General features: G+C 53.8%; 5 protein-coding genes across 5 annotated transcripts; 3 read left to right on the top strand and 2 right to left on the bottom strand.

Annotated features, from left to right (window-relative positions):
* Window positions 1–533: 533 nt before the first annotated feature.
* BO70DRAFT_365245 (anaphase promoting complex subunit 2) lies at window positions 534–3,114 on the top strand (the record flags this gene model as incomplete). The annotated part of the gene is made up of 2 exons (XM_025544020.1): window positions 534–624; window positions 745–3,114. Exons 1-2 carry the CDS (start codon window positions 580–582, stop codon window positions 3,109–3,111), a joined length of 2,412 nt encoding a protein of 803 aa, XP_025396041.1. The 5' UTR covers window positions 534–579.
* Window positions 3,115–3,232: 118 nt separating this feature from the next.
* On the bottom strand, window positions 3,233–5,054 carry BO70DRAFT_125101 (Clavaminate synthase-like protein). Its single transcript, XM_025537984.1, has 5 exons — window positions 4,655–5,054; window positions 4,277–4,542; window positions 3,900–4,160; window positions 3,783–3,814; window positions 3,233–3,605 (listed from the first exon to the last, which is right to left on the bottom strand). The coding sequence occupies exons 1-5, from the start codon at window positions 4,931–4,933 to the stop codon at window positions 3,451–3,453; spliced, it is 993 nt and encodes a 330-aa protein (XP_025396042.1). The 5' UTR covers window positions 4,934–5,054; the 3' UTR covers window positions 3,233–3,450.
* Window positions 5,055–6,951: 1,897 nt separating this feature from the next.
* Window positions 6,952–8,105, bottom strand: BO70DRAFT_399558 (uncharacterized protein; the record flags this gene model as incomplete). Its single annotated transcript, XM_025546867.1, has 6 exons — window positions 6,952–7,111; window positions 7,159–7,189; window positions 7,241–7,308; window positions 7,357–7,477; window positions 7,526–7,901; window positions 7,947–8,105. 6 exons carry the CDS (start codon window positions 8,103–8,105, stop codon window positions 6,952–6,954), a joined length of 915 nt encoding a protein of 304 aa, XP_025396043.1.
* Window positions 8,106–8,547: 442 nt separating this feature from the next.
* On the top strand, window positions 8,548–10,777 carry BO70DRAFT_343146 (glycoside hydrolase family 15 protein). Its single transcript, XM_025541406.1, has 3 exons — window positions 8,548–9,236; window positions 9,291–10,104; window positions 10,154–10,777. The coding sequence occupies exons 1-3, from the start codon at window positions 9,014–9,016 to the stop codon at window positions 10,602–10,604; spliced, it is 1,488 nt and encodes a 495-aa protein (XP_025396044.1). The 5' UTR covers window positions 8,548–9,013; the 3' UTR covers window positions 10,605–10,777.
* Window positions 10,778–20,922: 10,145 nt separating this feature from the next.
* On the top strand, window positions 20,923–22,408 carry BO70DRAFT_399561 (uncharacterized protein; the record flags this gene model as incomplete). The annotated part of the gene is made up of 6 exons (XM_025546868.1): window positions 20,923–21,308; window positions 21,360–21,445; window positions 21,520–21,745; window positions 21,808–21,888; window positions 21,947–22,006; window positions 22,075–22,408. 6 exons carry the CDS (start codon window positions 20,923–20,925, stop codon window positions 22,406–22,408), a joined length of 1,173 nt encoding a protein of 390 aa, XP_025396045.1.
* Window positions 22,409–23,020: the final 612 nt, after the last annotated feature.

The raw sequence follows: 23,020 nt of genomic DNA on the forward strand, positions 1-23,020 counted from the left end.
GCAACAGCAACAACAATCATCCACCCCAGCCGGCGACGTGTCTTCGCCTCCGTCCTCCCGCCCGCCTCTCTCGAACACCCATCCTCCTCGTCCTCCACATCATCATCCTCATGCACTACCCTCGCAACCTCACCTACCACATCAACCACACCCTCAACCTCCAACCCAAACCTCTTCAACCTCTCCTCTAGCGCAAGACCCCACACAACAACAACAACCACACCAACAGCCACAACCCGCCCCTCTACCGCCTCCTCCACAAAAACAACTACCTCGACCTCCGCACCCACCGACTCGGCGACATGGTCTCGCGCCTGGCACATCGCTACATCCTTCCTCGCTATTCCGGACACCGGGATCACGGTGCTCAGTCGGTATGAGGAGATCGGGGAGAGGGACTTTCTGAGGGTGATGAATCGGGGGAGGAAGCCCGGACGGGAGGTGCGTGAGGCGGTGGGCTATTTGGTGGGGGTCGTGGAGAGGGGGCTAGGTGGGCGGGAGGTCGGGGATGATGATGGAGAGGGGGAGGGGGAGGAGGATACAGTGAGAAGAAGTTTGTTGGATTGGTATGCTGGCGAGATGAGGAGGCATTTTTTGAGGAATTGGAGGGGGGGTTTGGTGAAGGTTTGTTTGGTCTTTTTTTTTTTTTTTTTTTTTTTTTTTTGCTTTTCCTTTTTGTTCCACCTGGCGGTGGGATGGGAGAGTGTTGGTGTAGACGTGATTGCTAATTGTGATCGGGTACAGCTTTTGAATCACCCCCAGAAGGACGGCCTTTTACAGGAGATCGTGCGCTGGTTGCAGCTGGCCAGGAGGGTGTACTTTGCGCCTCTGGTGGATTTTTTGCTGCCGTTGCTGGATGCGGCGGAGCAGGAGAGCGTGTTTCTCAAGCTGCGCAGGTCGTTTCATATGATGGTCGCTTATGCACTGCCGTGGTCATTACGATCGGCGCTGCTGACGCGGGAGATTATGAAGGAGGCGATGGTTATTTTGGGGATTGATACCTTGAGGGAGGAGACGGATGCGAGCGATTCCGACAGCGTGGATGAGATGGAGGTGGATCGCCAGTACTCGGTGTCGTATCGCGACTGGCGTGAGGAGTCGTCGGATGAGCTCCGGATGCAGATGATGATGGAGGAGGATGCACGGGTGAGTGAGGCGCGTCAGCGGCTGTTGACGCTGTTCGATGGGCTGCAGCTGGTCGGCATGGGCGGGGATAAGGCGCAGAAGGTTTTCGCGAGTGTCATGGACGCCATGATGAGTGAGTTTATCCGGGCCGCGTATACGGGTCGGTGGGAAGCTCGGTCGCTCGTGGTGCAGCATCTACGGCAGTGGATTGAGAACGTGTTCGCGCGACTGGTGGTGCAGGTCCTGGCGATTATCAACGCGCCGGAGTCGGGGACCCGGGAGCCGGATTGCTTGGATGTGAGTCCAAGTGACGTGGAGAAGTGGCAGGATATCGGTATTGCGCGGCTGGGGGCACTCCGGACGGGCGAGCTCTTCGATGTGATCGTCGAGTGGCCTGCCAGCGGTGGCGCGATTGAGGATCTACGCTATTTCACTACGCACCCGGCAGCGCGGTTTCATCTCGCACAGTCGTTTATTGCGGTCCTGAATCAGCGGTTGCTGCATCCGGGCGCGTCGACGGTCGAGATCTTGCAGGTGTATATCTCGATCATCCGGGCATTCAGTCTGTTAGATCCCAAGGGCGTTCTCCTGGATCGGATCGCGCGGCCCATTCGCAGATATCTACGTGATCGAGACGACACGGTCAAGGTCATCGTCGGTGGTCTGCTGGCTGACCCGGCCGATGCGGACGGCCAGACATCCTCTCCCACGGACACGCTGGTCGAGCTGTCAGCCGAGCTGGCCAAGGCTCATCAAAATTCCCTCCGCGCCGACAGCGGGGAGCTCGACTGGGACGACATGAACTGGGTGCCCGACCCGATCGACGCCGCACAAGACTACCGAAAGTCGAAGACATCGGACGTCATCGGGAGTCTGATCAGCTTGTTCGAGTCCAAGGAGATGTTCGTGAAGGAAATGCAGAACATGTTGGGCGAGCGACTCCTGCAGAAACGCGAGGACTTCGTCCAGGAGATCTCCGTCTTGGAACTGCTGAAGGTGCGCTTCGGCGACAACGCCCTGCAGGCCTGCGAGGTCATGCTACGCGATATCTCCGACTCGCACCGCGTGGACAGCATCGTGCGCAACGACCAAGGGCTGATCGGAGGGCCTGGGTCCGGAGGCCGCAGGGCCCTCGTCCCCATCACCCCCGACGGCCGACGCGACATGCAAAGCGAAGACGACGACGACGAAGACATGCCGGAGCTGCACGCGAAGATCCTCTCGCACTTTTTCTGGCCCGAGATCCAGGGCCCCGAATTCAAGGTCCCCGAGGAAATCTCCTCTCTACAGCAGCGATACGCACAAGGCTTCGGCGCCCTGAAACAATCCCGCAAACTCACCTGGCTGAACGGCTTGGGTCAGGTCACCGTCGAGTTAGACCTCGAAGACCGCGTCTTCGTCGACGAAGTCACCACCTGGCAAGCGACCGTGATCCACGCCTTCAACTCCCCCTCTCCTTCCTCCTCAGACCCCACCTCCACCACCAAAACCACCGACACCCTCGCCCAGCAACTCTCCATGTCCCCCGCTCTCGTCCGCAGCGCCTGTCTCTTCTGGGTAAGCAAACGCATCCTCATCGAACCCCACCGCGACACCTTCCGCGTCCTCGAAGTCCTGCCCACTGAAGACACCGACCCCGCCCCAGGAGAAGCAGGCACCTCTACCAATCCCGCAGCAGACAACAATAATCCATCATCCGCCGACACCGCGCAAGCAGCTGCCGACGCCGACGCCGCCGCAGCCGCTGCGGCCAAGGAATCGGCGGAGGCGGCCGCGATGGAGAAGATGAATCTGTACTGGCAGTTTATCGTGGGCATGTTGACGAATCAGGGCGCAATGCCCTTGCAGCGGATCGTCATGATGCTGAAGATTGCGGTCCCCGGTGGGTTTCCGTATAGTAATGAGGAATTGCGCGAGTTTTTGGCGGGCATGGTGGCGAAGGGGAAGGTGGAGATTGGGAGTGGGGGGAGTTATAAGATTGTGTAGTAGGTGGTCTTTTCCTTTGGGATCAGGGCAAAAGCGAAGGGTGAAAGAGATAGGGATGGGGAGAGGGAGGGGAGGGGAGGGGAGGGGGCTGCCGAGGGCAGATGTACGAGTAATGAATAATGAGGTTTACAAAACATACATATCATAACATAACATAACATAACATAATTCAATCATCGCCATCCCCATGATGATCTCACTAGTAGTATATCTAACACATCCGAGAAAAACGCAAATATGGTATAAGCTAAAACACACAACCCCCCCTATCCCATCTCCCCTCCCTCACAAATACACACAGAGAAAGAAGGGGGGCGAGGGGGGGAAGAGAGAGAGAAATCACTCCGCATCCAACGGCGCCACCGGCGCCTGATCATCGACCTGAATCCCGCCCCTCTTCTTCTCATTACTATCCCAAAACGGCAACTTCCAGCCGCCCTCATTCTCCGGCGTGGCGAGCCACAGACGCATGAGATGTCTGCGGGGGGTCGGGGGCGCGTGGTCGCGGTACTCGGTGCGGGCGTGCAGGACGTGCGAGTTGGCCAGGAACTGGATGTCGCCGACCTCGAGGATCATGTGCAGTTTGTGGCGGTTGCAGGTGGCTTCGAGGACTTGGAGGGCGTCGAGCTGCGCGGGGGAGAGAGGCGGGATCAGGCCGATGGAGCTGAAGCGCGTGAGGCTGCGGACGTAGTAGGGGTCCCATCTTTATTTCATCAGTATGTTTTGGGGGGGAGTTGTTGGTGTTTTGTGGGGGTTAGGAGGATGGGATGGGATGGGATGGATCATACTTCGTATAAACGCGCGCGTTCTCGCCCCGCTCGAGATACACCACGCTGGTGCGGATATACTCGTCCTCGCCTTTGCTGGTCTCGCCCTTGCGATCGAAGTACCAGATCGGCTCGGTGAGGGTCTTCAGCACGTCAGGGCGCTCGCGGGCCAGCGTGTTGTAGACGTGGTGCGAGGACACCAGGTCGGATTCGCCGCCCTCCAGGGCACGGTGGATGCACAGGAGGCCGACGATGTCGGAGTCGTCAGCGTGGAAGAATTGTCTGTATAGTCGGTTGTCTTTTAGTAGCTGTCTGGGAGAATGAGGAAGATACCACCTGTGGTGTATGTCTGTGTGTGTGTGTGTGTGTGTATGGGTATAGAAGGGTTCAGTGCTAACCTCGCATTCGTCCGATAAATGCGGACGGAATCAATCTGGGTGGGATCCTCGCCTAGATCCTTGACATGGCCGAGGACATGGCCGCGACTGTTCTGGCTGACGAAGTAGCCCAGGTACGTGCCCAGACCCATGTACGCGATGGCGGACTTGTGGTTACCCCATTTCTCGACGGGGAAGCCTTTGAATAGGATGAAGCCTTTGCCGTCGAGGAGGTCGGCGCGGAGGGTGTGTAGGCGGGCGGCCAGGGTGGGGAGGGGGAAGTTGGACTGGTTTCATCAGTATTGTTTATTACCTAGATATAGTGGGTGGAGGGAAAGGGAAGAGGTCTAGATGTGTAGATGAAAGGAGGATAGCTGGATGGAGGATGGATGGTCCTACCTTGCTAATCCCCGTCATGGGGATCTTCGCTCTGAGAAACTCATCCGACGCGATCGACAGCTCCTCGATCTCCTCGGGGGTGAACCGATGCGTCCATTTCTCCGGGCTGTCGCTGTAGTCCTCGGGCTTCCAGACGGTCGGGCCGGTGATCTCCTTGGGAAATCGATCGAAGGGCCGGATGTGGTCGTAGAGGGGGGGGTGTTGGCCGGTGGTCTTGAGGCCGTCGGGGAAGATGTCGATGGGGATGGAGGCGGGGGGTTGTTGTGTTAGGGCTGCCATGGTGTAGATGATGATGATGATGATAAGAAACAAGGGATGATATTAATGATCAGACGGGGAGGAGGGGAGTTAGATTAATGCTTTTGATGATTTGAAGAGAGGGATGACTGCCGAAGAGGGGGAAGTTGGAGGATTATATACCTACTATACCTACCCCTCACCCACCCCTCATTGCGTCGCGATATCCGATTGAATCAACCACACCACCCGAATGAAACCCGAGAACCAGAACCAGAACCAGAACTAGACCTCGATGCAAGGAGTGGAGGGGATGGCGTGCGTGCCTGAAGCCGAACTGAAACCGTTGGGTGACCGCCTCTCATAGGACCAGACTGCCGTGATGCCGATGGCGCAATCGCGGCTGTGATGTTGTGATAATGCGGGCGCGGCAGAAGCATCCAAGATAATAGTACTCAACACTACGACAATAGTGTAGTGTTGTGATGGGGGGTATAGAGGCATGGGAGACATTTGATGGTGGTTTGATGCTGGAATTGGGGTTTGTCATTGGTGATGGTGCTGGGGTAGGTATCTCGACGGTATATGGGGTAGTGGTGGTGTGCAGACGGGTCCGAGGGTCCGGATGCGCGGAGATCGGGTGGAAAGCTCTCGGGCGAGAGATGCGGGTGGATTGCGACTGAAACTTGGGTTTGGAGAGCTGTGCCTGATGGGATGTTTGGGGGTGACGGGGGCGGGGATGGGGGCATGGTTTCCCGATTGGGTAATTGTACGGGGGTTACAGCGGTTCTGCGCTAATCATCAGTGCAAATCCCTCCAGTTACTTTGCATGTATGTTATATTTTTGGAGCTTTCGGAGTATATTTATTGTACTCATTTCCACAGTTGACATTTTTCTGGCGCCCTGGATACTAGGAGACTTTCCTTATACACCTTGTCCAACGGTCGTAATTCTGCAATATGGTAGGATGATCGATTCAGACTATTTACGACCATCCATCAAAAGTGAGATTGTACTCTGACTTATGAGCTTTCTATTCTCCAACATGTGATGACTGTATGCAGGACGAGAATTCTTTCCATACCGTCTGCTCTTAAACGATCCCTCTAAGGTGACAAGATCAATCAAGAACATTATTTTACCATAAGATATCCAGTTAATAGCCTCGGGAGAGCCTTTCAGTCAGAGGGATGATCAGTCCCAATAGGCGTCATTAAATAATTTCCCTCCAATCCTTTGCCATGAGTTGGGCTTTTTTGTTAAGGCCTGAGGAACCCAATCATCAGCACCACATGTCCCGTGGTCTCTCTATGTTTCTTCATTCCCCATCTTCACGTTTTGTCTTCTCCCTCACTTCCTCCCCAAAATACCTCCCATACTTCACCTCCTGCATCTCGTTGGTTTTCCTACCCACCCTTTATACCTCAATCATATTTGTCCCTCCCATGGATTGTGTATCGATCTTGAACCATCTCTCGCTGGCCTGGGGAGATGTAGGCCACCCCTTCGAAGACCCGGGCGGGGGTTCATCTTCTGCCGCAGCAGTCTTTCTATAATCAGAGACTTTTTTTTTTACACCTCCTCACTGCACGCTCCCCTCCCATGCACAGCATCAACAGATAAGTGATTTGCCATCCAGATCCACCAATATCCTCTAAATACATGGAACTTGACCTGTCCAGCACTGCTAATGTTGAAAGCTGCGAGATAATAGACTCCCTTCATATTTCAGGCGATCTCTCAGGAACTGTTCATTAACTCGAAGATAACGGCGGCAAGAAGAGAACTCCCCCGGGTCTCCCCATAGGTGACCTACATACTCGACACCCACCCTCTGGCCTGCTAGAAGTGGCCTCAACAATACTCTCGCGGGACTCTAAGGGAATTCTAATTACCACATGCTCCTGGGATGCAACGGCGCGTTTTTTGGGGGCCCGCAGCGGTAGAATTTTCCTCTTCTTACCAATGAGCCAGTCTTATGCTATCTATCGGTTCTATCGAGAGAGCTTGGTGTGATACTGAAACAGGAAATTTCGATCTACAGGTCTTTCTCCACCCATCAGACGCAGGGAACGCGGGGATGCACCTCATTTTCCTCCCAGGAACGGATATGGTCGACCACCGACCCCAGATGGACAGAGCCCCTGCGATAGATATGCGTGAAAAATACTTTGGTCGGTGGTATGCAGCTAACAATGAATACAACCCACATTTCTGTTCTGCGCCTGTCAGTCCGAGATATGAGCAAGAGCATAGGAAGACTTACTGGTTCCATACGATGACAGTTCCCAGTTGCTCTGACCTCGTCAGTCTCCGGCTTTAGCTATGGCAGTATAACAGTCACTCACGGCTCGGATCCTTGATCCTTGTCAAGACGGTCAACTGAACTGTCTTCACGATCGCACAAGCTCCTGCTCTATACACCGTCAGTTCAGCCTGAAAGCTATATCGAATGCGTCCCTACATTATACCACAACCCATCAATATACAAAGGCCAACCCGAGTTGTCACAGAGAATGCCTGCACCCGCGCAAGTATTGTAACCGGGTATAAAGCAAGGATGAAGTCGCAGGCGGCAGACCACGCTATCACTGTCAGCACATAATCCGGCTCGGACCCTGCAGAATACTCACTGCCTTGCACATAGCCGAATATTTGGATGCGCATGCGATATGGACAGTTCTCCTTGGCGTAGTCCTCCCAGAGCATTCTCGCTGGCGAGCACTGGAGAATCATCAAGACCCCTGCAATACAATTCAATACTAAATTGCTGACAGCCAGAGACCATAAGAACACCGATCTAGTCTTCGTATGGTAACCCTGAATCTGCTGGAGAAAAGCAACAATGGTAACTTTCCCCAGACCGATCGCAACGAGAGCTAGGAGCTGATTTAGCCAGCCATATAGCAGTGACATCTTGCTGTCATTATAACTTAACAGGTCCTGAGACAGTCCCAGTCCGTATGTAGCTCCCACAGTGAGCATTGCCATACTCGCGGCCCCAAGAACCTATTCATAATCAGTGGAGTCGTCTAACCTGGTGGGATGTCTAACAAACGTGGCTGCCGCCAGATATATGTCCTTGGCTATATTATGGACCAGCTTCGAGGCAGCAAAGCATCTCGCGCCCATGAACAAAACTGCCAGGCCGAATTCGACCCAGGTGACAATGAAAAAAGGCTGTGCGAAGCCATTATGGTGCTCGTCACTCATCTACTGCGACCGTGGTCAGTGAATCGGAGTGAGAGTGAGCATTCAAGTGAACCATACTATCTGTCAGCAGGTTCCCAACAACGCAGTATCCGCATCTCCGGATAAACATATGCAGTTCGGAACGTCGCGGATGTTCAGTGGCAGACGAGGTCGCGACTCGCGTCTTGCTCGACTTACCCCTTCAAAAGAAGGTCAGGCACCCTCTTATGTCATAGATAACTAAGCTCCATTCATTACATGGTATTTGCATGACTGGCGAGCATGGAAATGGCAGACTGCCCACCTACGTCAACGAAGCCGGTTTTGAGCCCCAACTTCTCCTAACTTGATTTCCACAGCAAAATCGCCCCGGGGCGAAAGGATCATGGTGTGTCACAGCTATTAATACTGCTAGGCAAGACTTAACAGACTGGTTCTTCAGGCTCAATCGGGAAGGTCTTCCGTATTGCCCCTCTATGGTGCAATCGTGGGGTCGAGGGGGAGGGGTTGAGTCCCTGTTGACATCATACCTGGAGATGCCGCGGAGATGCTTCGCCAGCGTCGGGTCGATCCTCGTCCAACCACCAACCTACTTTTTAGCCCAACCCCATTGTTCACAACCTGGCCAGTGAGCATCGCAGTTCTTACCCCGTCGCGGAGAGTTATCGGTAATCTTATCCAGACCGATCGGCTGCTTCCGACCAGATTTATCCATCGCCAACCATTTACATACCTCTTGTTCGGTCAACACCTGTTGTCCAAAAAAGCATCCCCGAGTGATCGGCCCGATGCACAGTTCATGCGGTGTAACTCCGCGGATCGACTCTGCGTCAATTATTGATCCATGCTGCAACTATGCGACCTATAAAGGTTGCTCAGACCTCCTTGTTCATGCCACAGGCTTCAACTAAGACCAGAGCTGCTCCAATATGTGGTTGAAATCTCTCACAGTTGCCAACACTCTCACGGGCGCTGCCCTGGCGTCTCCAGCTTTTCTTCAAAGAAGACAGTCGGATCTGGGTGCTTTTATCGAGAAAGAGAGCATCCTGGCTCAGCAGGGAATCCTCAACAATATCGGCGCTGAGGGAGCCCTTGTGCAGGGTGCCTCTGCGGGCATCGTCGTGGCTTCGCCGTCCAAAACGAATCCAGATTGTATGCCTCATCCGATTCAAACAACGCCACATCCAGTGTAACTGACTAGCCCAGATTTCTACACGTGGACGCGAGACGCCGGCCTGACAATGCTGGCAGAGATCGAACAACTTGCAGCAGGCACAGCTAACGCTTCCCTGGAAAGCCTCATCCAAGAGTACGTCGACTCTCAGGTGAAGCAGCAGGTGGTCGCCAATCCATCAGGCACCCTGTCTAACGGCTCCGGGCTGGGTGAGCCTAAGTTCCAGGTGAACATCACCGCATTTACCGGCTCCTGGGGACGTCCGCAGCGTGACGGGCCGGCCTTGCGTGCTTCCGCTCTGATCGCATACGGCAACTATCTCATCGCCCATGGCAAGACCTCGCTCGCGAAGACGAACCTCTGGCCCCTGATTCAGAACGACCTGTCCTATGTCGGACAGTACTGGAACCAGAGCACCTATGACCTGTGGGAAGAGGTGAACGGGTCGTCCTTCTTCACTACCGCTATGCAGCATAAATCCCTAGTCGAGGGTGCCGCTTTCGCCGCAGCTGTGGGCGAGACCTGCCCCGGATGCTCCGTGGCACCTCAGATCCTCTGCCACCTGCAGGAGTACTGGAATGGCTCTGCCATTATCTCCAACTCCCCCACAAACGACCGCAGCGGCATCGACGCCAACTCCGTCATCGCCTCCATTCACATCTTCGACCCGGCTGCGACATGCGACGATGTCACCTTCCAGCCATGCTCCGCGCGCGCCCTATCCAACCACAAGGTCTACGTGGACTCCTTTCGGTCCATATACACCGTGAATCAGGGCCGCAGCAACGGCCAGGCTGTAGCAGTAGGGCGGTACCCAGAGGATGTCTACCAGGGAGGTAACCCATGGTGAGTCCCCACCTCCTTCCCAAGGGGTAAACCAGATTAACACGCACAGGTACCTCGCCACCCTCGCCGCAGCCGAGCAGCTCTATGACGCCCTCCACCAATGGGACAAGCAGGGCAGCATCAACATCACCCAACTGTCGATCCCTTTCTTCTCGGACCTGGTCAGCAACGCCACCATCGGCACCCACGCCAAGTCCTCCGCCACGTACACGGCGATCACCCAAGCCGTAAAGACATACGCCGACGGGTTTGTGTCCGTCGTGCAGGAATACACCCCCAGCGACGGGGGTCTCGCTGAGCAGTTCGGCCGGAGCACGGGGGACCCCGTGTCGGCGATCGACCTGACCTGGTCCTACGCGGCCTTCCTCACCGCTGTGGCGCGACGCAACGGGACTGTTCCTGCGTCGTGGGGGTCGCCGACAGTAACTTCCGTGCCCGGGCAGTGTAGCGCCGCGACGGTGGCCGGGAGTTATGCGACCCCGACAATTGGGGCGTGGTAGATAGGTAGTCACAGTCTTGGCGAGATGAGATGAGATGAGATGGGTATAGTACTTGCTACTATGCCTGTAACATCCGTCACCTCTCGAAAGAACCACGTGGTTCCCTGCTAGACAAGATAAATCGATAGATAGTATCAATCAAAGGAGTAGTCTACACGACTAGCCAGACAAACAAACAGACCGCCCCTCCTAGATGAATTCCTTCACGATCAATTATAGCAACATCCCCCACTAATAATAGCCTCATCATCCCAGCATAGGACCCTATAACACGCTCACTATAGTCGCTGCAGATTGCAGATGCATGTATGTCTCAACTCCCAAAGGCAACCCCATCTCCCGAACGCCCTAATGTCCTAGATCTGCAGATCACTTTGCCCGATTATTCTCCCATTCTCCCCCCATACTCCTCTCTTTCTCTCCCTCCCTGTCTCCCCCTGCATCCCTAGTACTGTCCAAGTACGTATATCCAAAACGCAAAACTGCAAAAAAACGCAAGAAAAACCTCATACGGAAATACACACCCACCTTACCTACCTACCCCCTTAGGTGTATGGAGGTACGGTATCCTACCCAATTTCTCCAGGTATAGTATTAGTACCTTAACCCATCATCACCCCTCCCCCCCACCCCACACCATCAAAACCTAAAGGTAAAGGTACTCTGCTCTGCAACTCCCGGCTCCGAAGTAAGACACAAGTTCACCACCAAGGACCTAAGTACCAGCCGGCCGATCCACGGAACCGCGTGGAAGTGGAGTAGTTAGTTGTTAGTTAGTTGTTAGTACCCATACCCATACCCATACCCATACCTATAGCCATTCCTATTCCTATTCCTATTCCCACCACTCCACCAATATAGCACCATAGGCAACATCTCACCATCTCACCATCTCACCATCTCACCATCTCACCATCTATCTGGTAATCTACGTTCTACTATAATAAAGTTTTAGGGTTTGGCCGACGGTTGGGCGTTGATCTGCGGCTCCTCCTTTCTTCCGTTCTTTCTTTCTTTCTTTCTTTCCTTCCGTTTGGCTCTTGCGGTCTCACTCTTCGGAGGCTTTCTCGGCGATTTATGATTTGGGTTTACGGTTTATGATTTGGGATTTACGTACAGACTGTGACTGTGACTGTGTCAATGTGTCAATGTGTTAATGTGTCGCTGTCGGGTATTTACAGTGACTATCTAGCTAGCTAACTAGCTAGCCAGTGAATGCGTGTGTGTGCGTGTGTGTGTGTGTGTGGGTGGGTTTCTAAGTTAATGATGGGTGGTGGATTGTGGATGATGGGTTAGCAGTTTTGGGTTCGGGTAGGCATTCCTTTCAGGGTCTGTTTCTCTACCACTACCGCTACCACTACCACTACCGCTACTAGATAGATACTGCTATATACCGAGGTGGTTAATATCTAAGTTTGGTTCGCGATTGGGATTGAGTTTATTTCCTTGTTTGATGCGACAGGAGTACAAGGTAAGGTGACGTAACCTGGCAGTCTAGAGGAGAGGAGTCGGGGTCGGAGTGGTATCTATGGACCGGTCGATGGACAGATGGACAGATATTAGGATCGCTGGAACGCTGGAACGCTGGGTTTGAACTTTGAAGGGGGGCAGGCAGGCAGGCACTGGCACAGTGGAGGTCGAGTGGGGAAAGGGCAAGGGGAAAGCTCGGGGAAATTCTCCGTGGAGGGTACCTGACTTGGATTAATCGATGGGTATTGGTAGTCAGTAGCAGTGAGGGGATTTCAGGGGGGGGGGGGGGGGGGGGAATTCATGAGGAAGAGAGAGAGAATTTATCTATATTTGGTTTAGAGTGGTTATCTCATGGTAAGTAGTAGTAGTAGTAATAAATATAGTTCTGGATAGATAGATAGATACTCCGCATCGCGAGAATGGGTAAATCCTCCTCCTCTTGGCAAAAATATATACTAACCACCTCACCGGCTATACTCACTCACAATCTAAGATCCTCTTCCCCCCCCCCCCCCCCCCAAAAAAGCCAATTTCCCGGAATTCGGTTCCTGAATACTAACATTAAACCTGTGATCATGATCATGATCATGGCCATGATCATCCGTGAGGGCGAACGTAATCTATTAGAATTCCCACCATGTCTCATGATGAACCATACTTCCACTCTGAACTCTTTCATCGCCCGGAACTAAAAGTACGCAACAACGGTTCGGATCACGCCTAACGCCTCACGGAGTCTACCGGGATAAACCACCCACCGGGACGTTTTTTTTTTTTTTTTTTTTTTTTTCTCTCTCTCTTTCCATGGTTTGACCCACCTTACTGGGTAGGTTGGTAGGTAGCATCTGGCAACCCAATCCAAAAGTCAAAATCATCCAAGCCAGAAACCTACGCGGGAAGAGGGGGGGGAGGGGAGTTCAAGTTCAATTCAATCCCCACTCATGAGAAACGGAACCGTATATTCACTATTGCTATTCGATGTTCGATATTCGATTAGGGAGGTTGATCCGGATCAGCCAGTTCGTAGCCATTCAGGGGCCTAGGATGGAGTATACCTACCTACCTACCTACCAGAATTGAGCGAGTCACTCAGCCGAAGTGGATAAATAAAGTGGATCTGGCACGTGGCAATCAATGATGGCACGGCATTGGCAGGAATCTGGATCATGGCATGGCATGGCAGACAGACAGACAGACACATGCAATTATTCCCTAACTATTTTCCATTACCTAAAACTCCTGGTGACAAAACGACGAATGCGTTACTTACTGACTAACCGGAGTGCTGCTGCAACTCCTCGATAGACGCCAGTCCAGTCCAACAGACTAGTACTCCGTAGATATATAGATACAGAAGACAGACACTCTGCGGAGACACAACCGCCGCAACTCAATTCATGGCAGGCTCGGACCATCTCGCATCTCGGCGGTTGGCCACGTCTATCTAAGTAGAGTCTAGACTGACGGACAGTGGAACTGGATGATCAATCACCACACCCACAGACCACCGTCCCAGCGGATCGATCATCGCATTCGCTTTTGCTTCGTCGTGGTTCCATCCCATCCCTGAACTTTACCATCCGACCAAACCTGCAGGGGTTGGTTACACGCAGGGTAGATAAATAAGTATGGCGCATGCGATCTAGTTACTAGTAGTGGTGGTAGTGTACCGAGAAAAGCAGGCAAATAACAAAGTAGCTTTCTACAGTACTAGTTAGTAGATCCAAAGTACAGAGACATACCCAAGTCCATCCCGAATAATAATAATAATAATAATAATAATAATAATGATAATAATAATGATAATAATAATAATAGTAGCTGAAGTTGGTGGCTTCCCCGGCGGCAACGCTGGTAATTGGCCAGGTATACATACGTTTACCCCGTACCCTACCCTACCTACAGTGCACACCCTATAACTAACCTACACCCTATAGCCCATAGCCCATAGCCCATAACCCATAACCCATAGCCCATAGCCCATAGCCCATAGTCTATAATATAGCCTACAAACAAGGTACCCTACCATGCAAGTATCTAAATCAGTCCGACATGCATGTATGCATGCACGCATGCACGCACGCTAGGGGACTTGAGAAGCCCGAAGCCCGAAGCTCGACCCGACCCGGCCAGTCGGATGAGAGCATCATAGCCCAGTATCGAACTCTAGACGATCCAACCTACCGGGAGCCTGGGAGACCAGGCAAGTCTGATCCCCGACGGCGCTTAGGGTACGAGCGAGCGAGCTGAGGGCGGGCGGGCTGGCGCGCGAGATTGGGTCCGCGCGAGTCGCGAGTCGCCAGTGAGGCTGAATCCTGGCGCGTAGATACTGATATTGTCTGTCTGTCTGTCTGGGGTTGTTGCTAGCTGCGCTACGTCCTGGGATTGGGTTGGGGTAGTGGTAGGTTAGTTATGGTATGATATATAATATGATATGTGGGTTGCGCTTGCGCTTGCTGCGGTGGTGATATTATTCTTAGTTAGTAGTTGGTTAGTTAGTTAGTTGGTTGGTTGGTAGGGAAGACAAAGACAATGAGGAGGCCTGAACTCCGGCGGGTATACTGACTGACTGACGGACTGACACGATATGAGGGGTGGAGAGGGGGAGAGGGGAGGGGAAACCAAGAGAAACTAGCAAAAACCATGATTAGAAAAAAAAAAATAGAAAAAAAATAAACAGTCGGAGTTAACGGATCATGCGATCGAGGAAGAATTCTCCCCCGTCCACCTGGTTGCTGTTTAGGTACTAAAGTGCTAAGGTGCTAGCTAGGCTAGTATAGTAAGTACGGAGCAGTACCGCAGTACATAACTAACCACTAGATACGTGATACTAGATACTAACCAGCTTCCCACCCCCGTCTGTCCTCTGCAGACTGCAGACTGCAGAGTATCTATCTATCTATCTAGTGCCCCGTCAAGAGCAAGCGAGATTAGGTAGGTAGACAGACAGGGAGGGAAGAGGCTCCCACTCCACTAGTGCCATCTACTACCTACCTACCTACTGTAGATACTGTAATCTGGACTGCAGTTCTGCAGTGTCCTTACACCTTGCAGTGGTAGATAGATAGATAGATAGATAGATAGAGTACCAGCAACCCATGTGGCTATCTATCTAACCCATGGCAGTAAAGTACATACATACCTAAGTCCTAAGTACCGTAGCCCACCATCCGTCCGCATCGGCATCATCCCTTCCCCTCTCCTCCCCTGCGCCGCTGCGGAATCCCAGCAGGATCAATAAAAGTGCCACAGCACGTGGAGTTTTCGACCCGATCGACAGATCCTGGCTAGTTACGGAGTAGCTAGTCTGGCATTACATTAATATTTGTAGTGGTTGGATTTTTGAAACTGGGGGGGGGTGTTTACGTGGGTGGTACTGTACTACCCACGGTAGTGGTAGATAGGATAGGATAGGATAGGATAGGATAGTGGTCGGGTTAGGAAGAAGGCTGGCACTGGCACGTATTGGGGAGTTACTCCGACTGAGTTGAGTTTGGACATTCCCCCCCCCCCCCCCCCCCAGAACCAAAGTCAAAAACCACGAGGAAGAGTGCCTGTGCGGTCGCGTCCGTCATCCGTCCGAGAGCCAAATCATCCTCGTGTCATCGATGCTATGATCCTCGCGAGAAGCGACGGAGCGAACGAGACTGAGTGGGTGGGTGAGTGAGTGAGTGAGTGAGTGAGCCACGGGCGCGACGGCAGCAGCCCGACCGACCGGCCGACCGAACGACCGACCGGCCGGATGGGACGAATCGAGACAAGACGGGCGGACGACGATACGTCGAGACTATCGACTAGATAGATAGATAGAGTCTCGACTCAAAGCGCTGGACTGTGCACAGTTCTCTCTCCTGACAGCCGCACCTGAGAAAATCAGGCACTCCCGGGGCAGGAAGAAGGCGTGGTCGGGTCCGGGTCCAGGTCGTCTCCAGCAGGGGCAGGGGGCAGTGAGTGAGTGGGTGGGCATGCATGGGCATGGACATGGGCAGTGGGCAGTGAAGGAGAAAGTGGGACGGACGCTGGCCCAGGATCTTTTCTTCTCTTCCCAGGGCGCTTCGGATGAGCGTCTCCGAGCGACGCGCCCCATAATAATTTCGATGACGGCGTGCCAATAATGGGTTCTGATTCAGTAGATAGTCTAGTGTCTGTCTGCCAAAGTGAACTGCCAGTTGAGTCAGTCAGTGGCAGCAGCCGGGTGCAGCCAAGGGGACGGACGGAGGAAATTGGTCTTTCCGTTTCTTGCTCAACAATGCTTTTGTATGCCATGCCATGCCATTCCATCATCATCATCATCATCATCATCTTGTTCTATCTAATTGACGAACTAGGTCTCGTTCTAGTTGCAGGCCTCGTGACACGTGTGTCTTTTCACGGTGGGTTTTTTCCGGGTCTCGGGAGGGGCGGGTTAATCTATTCATCTGCAATTTTGAAATATTGAACGAGGTAGATAAATATACAGCCCCCTCGCCTATGAGATAGTCTAGATAGTTTCTATAGGATTGTTCGGTTTGATTATACTATCGTTCAGCCCACGCTCTAAGACGGAGGCACGGCGGTGCAGCGGCTCTAGGTCAGTCATCTATCGCAATACTATCCTCTTCGGGGGCACCAAACACCCAGAAAGGGCCAGGCTAGGAGTGGTTCGGGTACGCTTCCTTCTATACGAGCGCCTCACGAGTGGGCGGTTAATCAACCCATGCAATTTCACCATCTGCTATCCACCTCCACCTCCACCCGCGTCCAGCAGAGAGAAAATGATATTCCGGAAGGCAGAGAGGGAGGTTCTTGATCCTGGCCGATCATTGCCGTGGCGGTCAGCGCAATCACCAAGGATCGGACTATCGGGCCCTTGCCATGCTCCGGACGGGGAGGGGCGCAAATAAACGTGTCACAGAACTGGTAATTGGTTAGGCCCGGATGATGGGGTTGAGTTGAGTCTGACCGTCCGTCATCATCATCATCATCATCATCATCGTCGTCGTTAGTAGTATTATTTATTCTCTCTCGGTCTAAGCGCCCCCCTCCCCCCCTCCCTCTCTTCATCATTCGACTGGCCGACTGGTCGAATAATCGGGGGTATTTTCGGATTTCTATCTATCCACCCACCACCGGTTTTGTTTCGGTTTCACCGTTGGCTGCTTCGAGCACGGGCTACAGTCGACACACGTGCGATCCTCCGGGTCTGTAAGCCCCGAGGGGTAAACACTTTGTTCTCCTCTTCCTTCCGCCTGGCTGAGGGCTTGGCTTGGCTAGCGGTTACAGACTCAAAGCCAAATACGGTGGATGCTCTAGGTATCTAGATATTCTGGATCGGAATCTGCCTCGTTCATGGTTTGAAATGAAGTTAAATTTGTCCCCCATCCCGGGTGGTACTTGCCTTACTGGAACCATGGATAGTTCGTCAGGTATCCCCCCCCGCGTAGATAGCTGGTACCTATCTAGTATCGACCTGTTGGTCCAGACAATCGACTAAACGATGATGATGATGGTGAAGATGACAGGAGGATCCGTGGGAGCCCGCAATGATGCGCCAAGCTGTCGTCACACAAGGCTTCCTTCCTCCTCCTCTCGAAACACCAGCCAGCACCAGCACCCCGTCGATCTCCACGCCCATTGATTGCGTGTGTTCGCCATCCGTCAGCATATAGTACGGGGATGGGAACCAAACATCCTCCAGACTCTACTCAGCATTTACGCTGCTGAAAGTCTGAATGGCACATAGCATGCATAGTCTAAGACTGGCGCTGTCTTGCCGCCCGGCTGCAAGATTCCCATCCAGACCAGGGGGGGGGAAGGGGCCGTCGGAGAGAACAATCCAGAAAGACCCTTTTTTTTTTTTTTTTTTTTTTTTTTGGTCTGGTGGTCTGGTTTGTTTTTTTTTTTTTTTTTTGGCTTCTCACGATGGATTTGAATTAGGCGTTGCAGACAGGCAGAGAAGACAAGGGGCAAGGAAACAGCGAAGAAGGCCGCGAGACCTCGCGAGGGCCCGAAGCGGTAAGAATCGGGATCCGTAGCGTGGCTGGCGGCCACTAAGGCTGTGGGGGCCAAAAAACCGAACCGGACAGACAAAAGTTCGGTCTGCGAGGATGAGAGAGGGCCAAGAGGGCTGCTAGACTGCTCGTGGTATAGCCAGGCTAGACGAAACACTGATCGATTCCCATGACGCCCTGGTGATCGGGGAAGCTGGGAGTCGGTAGGTAATCTCGAGACTCGAGCAGAAGAGGGCAGCAGGCTAACCGGATGGGACTAGGAGGGGAGGGACGCATGCATCGCCCCGGGGAAGGATTTGATTGAACCGCCCAGTGCTTATCGCCATGTGGTCCCGGATCTAAAGGGCCATGCCTCTGGCTGCTGCTAGCTGCTATCATGACGATCTCGCCCGACTCCACGTATGCCAGGCGGCGTCGTTCGTACTGGAACTGACCGCAGCTACCCAGCCCTTTAGCACTTTACAAAAGTCGCCCTTGGGCACGTTAGCCCCGACCGTCCAATAAATCCCATCATATCCTTCCTTCTCAGACCCGCCCACCACCACAGGCACGGAGTACGAATCAGGGAATTGCCTTATCCTGCCACCACTGGACCACTGAGCCAATTTGGCCATTTGGCCATTTGGCCCCCAAACCATCCGAATTCAACGGATCCCATTTCTTCTCTCAGGGGAAGTATCTACTAGATAGACGAGGGGGCAGCCAGAAGGAAGGAAGGGCGAGCCGAAACAAATCGGAGCATCATCGGGCGGGGGCCTGCGTTAATCATCCCATCGTCGGTCTGACGCTCACGGCTCAACAACGCTCTAGCCTCCTGGGAAACAAAACAAGAGAGTGGGAAAAAAAAAAAAAAAAAAAAAAAAAGAACGTTACGATTTTCCTGAACCTCACCCAAATCGAGAAACAGAGAGGGTCAACAGTCGACCCGACTAGTTAGTTTCAGCCGGGCCTCCCACTATGCCAGGAGCTTGTTTTCTGACCACAGAGGCGGCTCTCCGCCCAGAACCCGGCATCTCCGAGTCTACCCTAGTTTGAGTAGCTCGCGCGAGGTATCGACGGTAGCTATTGCTGTTGGTCGCGATGATCAGACACGTTACGATGGCCGATGTCAATTGGGTCTCGTCTGCCTGGCAGCCTGCGACGGTCTGCCGGTGGAGCCCCAGCAGGAGCGGCAGGTGGCTTGCCTTCGGGGCTAGTATAGACTGGTTGAGTGTATAGCAAGTGAGCAACGATTGAGCTGTTGGGGCCTTCACGTGGCGATGGCCCAGGGCTATCCCCTACCGAGCACCCTGACTCAGAGCTGGGGGGTGGAGAGGCACTGGAGGGGAGGGGGAAGCATAATCCGAAATGACTGGTCCAGGTGGTCCGGAGTAAATAAACTCAGGGCTCTTGCAACAATGGTAATGAATGAGGGAGGTTCTGCAGCCGCGCAGGCGCACCAACACGGTGGTTTGATCGATGTTGGTTCTCTCCGACAGTCTGGTCTGGTCATCCCCCATTACTACCCATGCCATTATTTCCCCCCTCCTCCTCCCAGGGCTCCTCCCAGGGGGCCAGTGATGCGACCGATGCACGGCCGTTCGCAACCACCAAAACAATAACAACAACAACATCATCATCATCCATCAGCAGAGAATATATTAATTGCTGCCGAGTGTCCACCCCAATAATGATGAGCAGCACAATTCTCCACCCCCAGGGACCATCCGATCAACCGTGTTAGCCCGGAAGTTGGTTTGGTTGGAGAGAAGTGGTCCTAGGAGTGGCAGTGAATCATCGATCCGTCCTTTTGCGGTGGAGGATTTGAAATAAGGACGCCAGAGAGGAGAACCGAATAATCGAATAAAAAAAAAAAAAAAAAAAAAGAAAATCGAAAAGAATATTCCCCCCAGGCTGTCAAATCAAACGGGGCTGGCCAGGCGAAATTAAAAATAGCGAAAGGCCCGGTACCCAAAATCCAAACATACGCAAAAACCCCCAAGCCTGCGTAAAATAAAGAGTATCGAATACTTGCCCTCGCGGCTAGTGCCCTAAGTCGGTGGCCGCAGAGTCCCCATAGTCTACCACTTGAATACCGGAGGGGGTCTAGTGTGCTCTTCCCCCCCCGTATGTATGGGTACCGTAGGTAGGTATGATGGGTATGATGGGTATGATGTCGAGACAGACAGAACATGATCCGCCCACCGGCCGACAATAGGTCGTAGTAAGCTGCCAAATAATCATTGCTCCCAGACTGACTGAGGCATGGACGGACGAACCTGCTGGCTGGCTGGTCTGTCTAATCTTCGGCCCCCGTTCGCTGCGCTTATTTCCCTCCTCGTCTGCCTGCTTTCTCCATCGCCGAGCCACGAGGTGTTAAATACTCTCTTCTAGCCGGTCTTCTGGAAAGCCCTCTGCATATCAAAATTCTTTAACCCATCCATCCAGCCAGCCAGCCATCCACCATTCACCCATCCATCCACCCACCCAGTCCATACATACCCCCGTCCATCCACCCACTCCTACACCCACACCCACAACCCACACCCACACACCCACCTGGCCAACCCGCAGACCATCACCCGTCCGCTGTGGATATATAGTTGCTGTCACCCGGAAGGATTCTGTGCCTAAGACCACCTGCCTCCCTCGCTAAACTGTATGTCCCCGACCCTGATTTGCTTGCCTCCGATCTAGCATCCTTTGGCTGCTGGCTCCAAACTTCCTTCTGCCTTCCTTTATCCCTCCCTCCCTCCCTCTCTCTCCCTTTCTTACTCCTCTGTATCCTCCCTGGGACGTGTGTCTTCGTTTTCTTATTCCTGCCCTCTCCTCAGCTCGGGGTCATCTGTGCAGGCGCCGACTATCAAACGAAAGCGCCGATGTTTTCGAGAGAATTTTACAACTCACCAGGGGACTCGCACTCTCATCACAGGCCGCTGAGCAAATCTCACTCCCCCCCCAGCTGGAGTTTGCCGTCGCCATCGTCAGCACCTTTCATCGTTGACCTGGCCCACTCGGCTCCGCTGAAATCGACCACGCCGCCAGTGACAGGCTGGGCTTCGAGTGCCCCGAGTCCCGGATCTCTCTACAGCACGCCTCGCAGCCAGCGGTCCAGCATCAGCTCGGGAGACGGACAGAACAACCTGGCCCCGTCACAGCCGCATCTGCCCTTTGGAAGGACGCCTTTCCCCTCGGAACTTGTTTCCCGGGAGTGCGAGCCAGTGAGCAGAAGTCTGCCGCAGACCACCGTTGACGCCAGTTCGCGGTATGTGTGCTGCCATCCTTCCACCGAACCGCCGGTTGCTGATTCCGTCAGACCGTCGGACTACAGATCACTACCCCAGTCGATGCATCCCGGATCCGTAGCGTTTCTGACAAACACCATGGCACACAACTCGCAAAGTAGGTTCTCCCGGAGCACACGCGGGTGCGCCAGGAAGGAGTCGGGGAGAGCATCAAAGACTAACGAGACGCAGACTACGGCTGGCAAAACCGGCCGCCGCAGCCCCTGCATCCGACTTCGATGGCCATGGACCATCACTCATACCCTCACGCCCAATCCCTCCCCCCACAGCCAGGATATCCCGCCCCGTATCAACCGCAGCACAACAGTTCCCAGAGCTTCTACCAACCGGGACTGCCCTCCACACATTACCTAGGCCCCCAGCCCGGGGTGCCCCAGGCACGACCCCAACCTCGCAGGTGAGATGATTCTTCGCCCTTCAACCTGCGCGGGGACGAGAGAACTGACTGGACGGGAGTAGTTCGTCGATACCATACCCATACCCCAGCACATCCGTGTCGGGGAGCCCTCCCACCATCCCAGACCCAGCCTTCCCTTCCACGTAAGCGCATCCGGATTCGAGCAGCGTGCCATGCAACCGCGGTAGCTAACGGCCACAGATCCTCCTCCTACCTCGTCAACCAGCCCGACTACTACCTCAGCCCAAACTCCTCACTCTCGTGAGTTGTCCCTCCTCCACCACTGCACTGACCCAGCCCTATTTCTGACCCGTGTCCCCAACCCCCAGACAAACCCCCAACTCGATACCACAGCCCCACACGCTCATGTCCGCCGGGACGGTGTACTCGTCGCCCGACTCGGCCCCCAGCCCGTCCGACCCGGAGCAGCAGGTGCGCGTCATCAGCTTCCGACCCAAGCCGCAGTGCTGGGACCACGGATGCAACGGGCGCGAGTTTTCGACCTTCAGCAATCTGCTCCGCCACCAGCGCGAAAAGTCAGGGGTTGTCGCGAAGGCCGAGTGCCCCAGCTGCGGCGCGGTGTTTACCCGCACCACCGCCCGAAATATTCACGTCGCTCAGGGGAAGTGCAAAGGTGTGGCTAGGGAGCCGTCGGCTGAATAGGCGCGTCTTGCAAGTTGGCTAGCTAGCGAGATCGCTTGCCTAGCGTTCAGGGGCGGCGGGCGCGACTTGAGAGAAAGAACGTCGAGTCCCCGTCCAACTTACATGCACACACACATGCACATACCTTCTTACTTCGATACGATACCCAGCGGCCCCTGTGTCCGGGAGAGAGAGAACATGGGCCGTCTTTGTCATGCCCTGTCGTGTCATGCGGACCGCTGCATGGGCGGCATCGAATGGGCGGCATTATTTATTGCATGGTAAAACAAGTCCGCTTGGACCGACGGAACTCAGATCGGACGAGAGATAGATAGTCGATGGTCAATACATCTGTCTGGTTGCCGTGTGGATCACAGGCGACCAAGGCGACAGCACCAAGACCCACACGGACTTGACCGAAGGACACTTACTTGCGAGCGTGTCCACTTCTTCTTCATCCTGCATATCAACTTGACCGAAAGAACCTTCTTGCATATAGGCTGTGTTATTTAGTTTTTTTTGCATTTGTTTAATACCCTGTGAAATACCAACATCCATGGAGGCCATTATCTAGACACCTTCATCGCCTTATCTCCCTTCTCCTCTACTATCCTGCATCGGACTTTACCCTTT

This window comes from Aspergillus heteromorphus (genome assembly GCF_003184545.1).
Source record: "Aspergillus heteromorphus CBS 117.55 chromosome Unknown BO70scaffold_29, whole genome shotgun sequence".
Lineage (NCBI taxonomy): Eukaryota > Fungi > Ascomycota > Eurotiomycetes > Eurotiales > Aspergillaceae > Aspergillus > Aspergillus heteromorphus.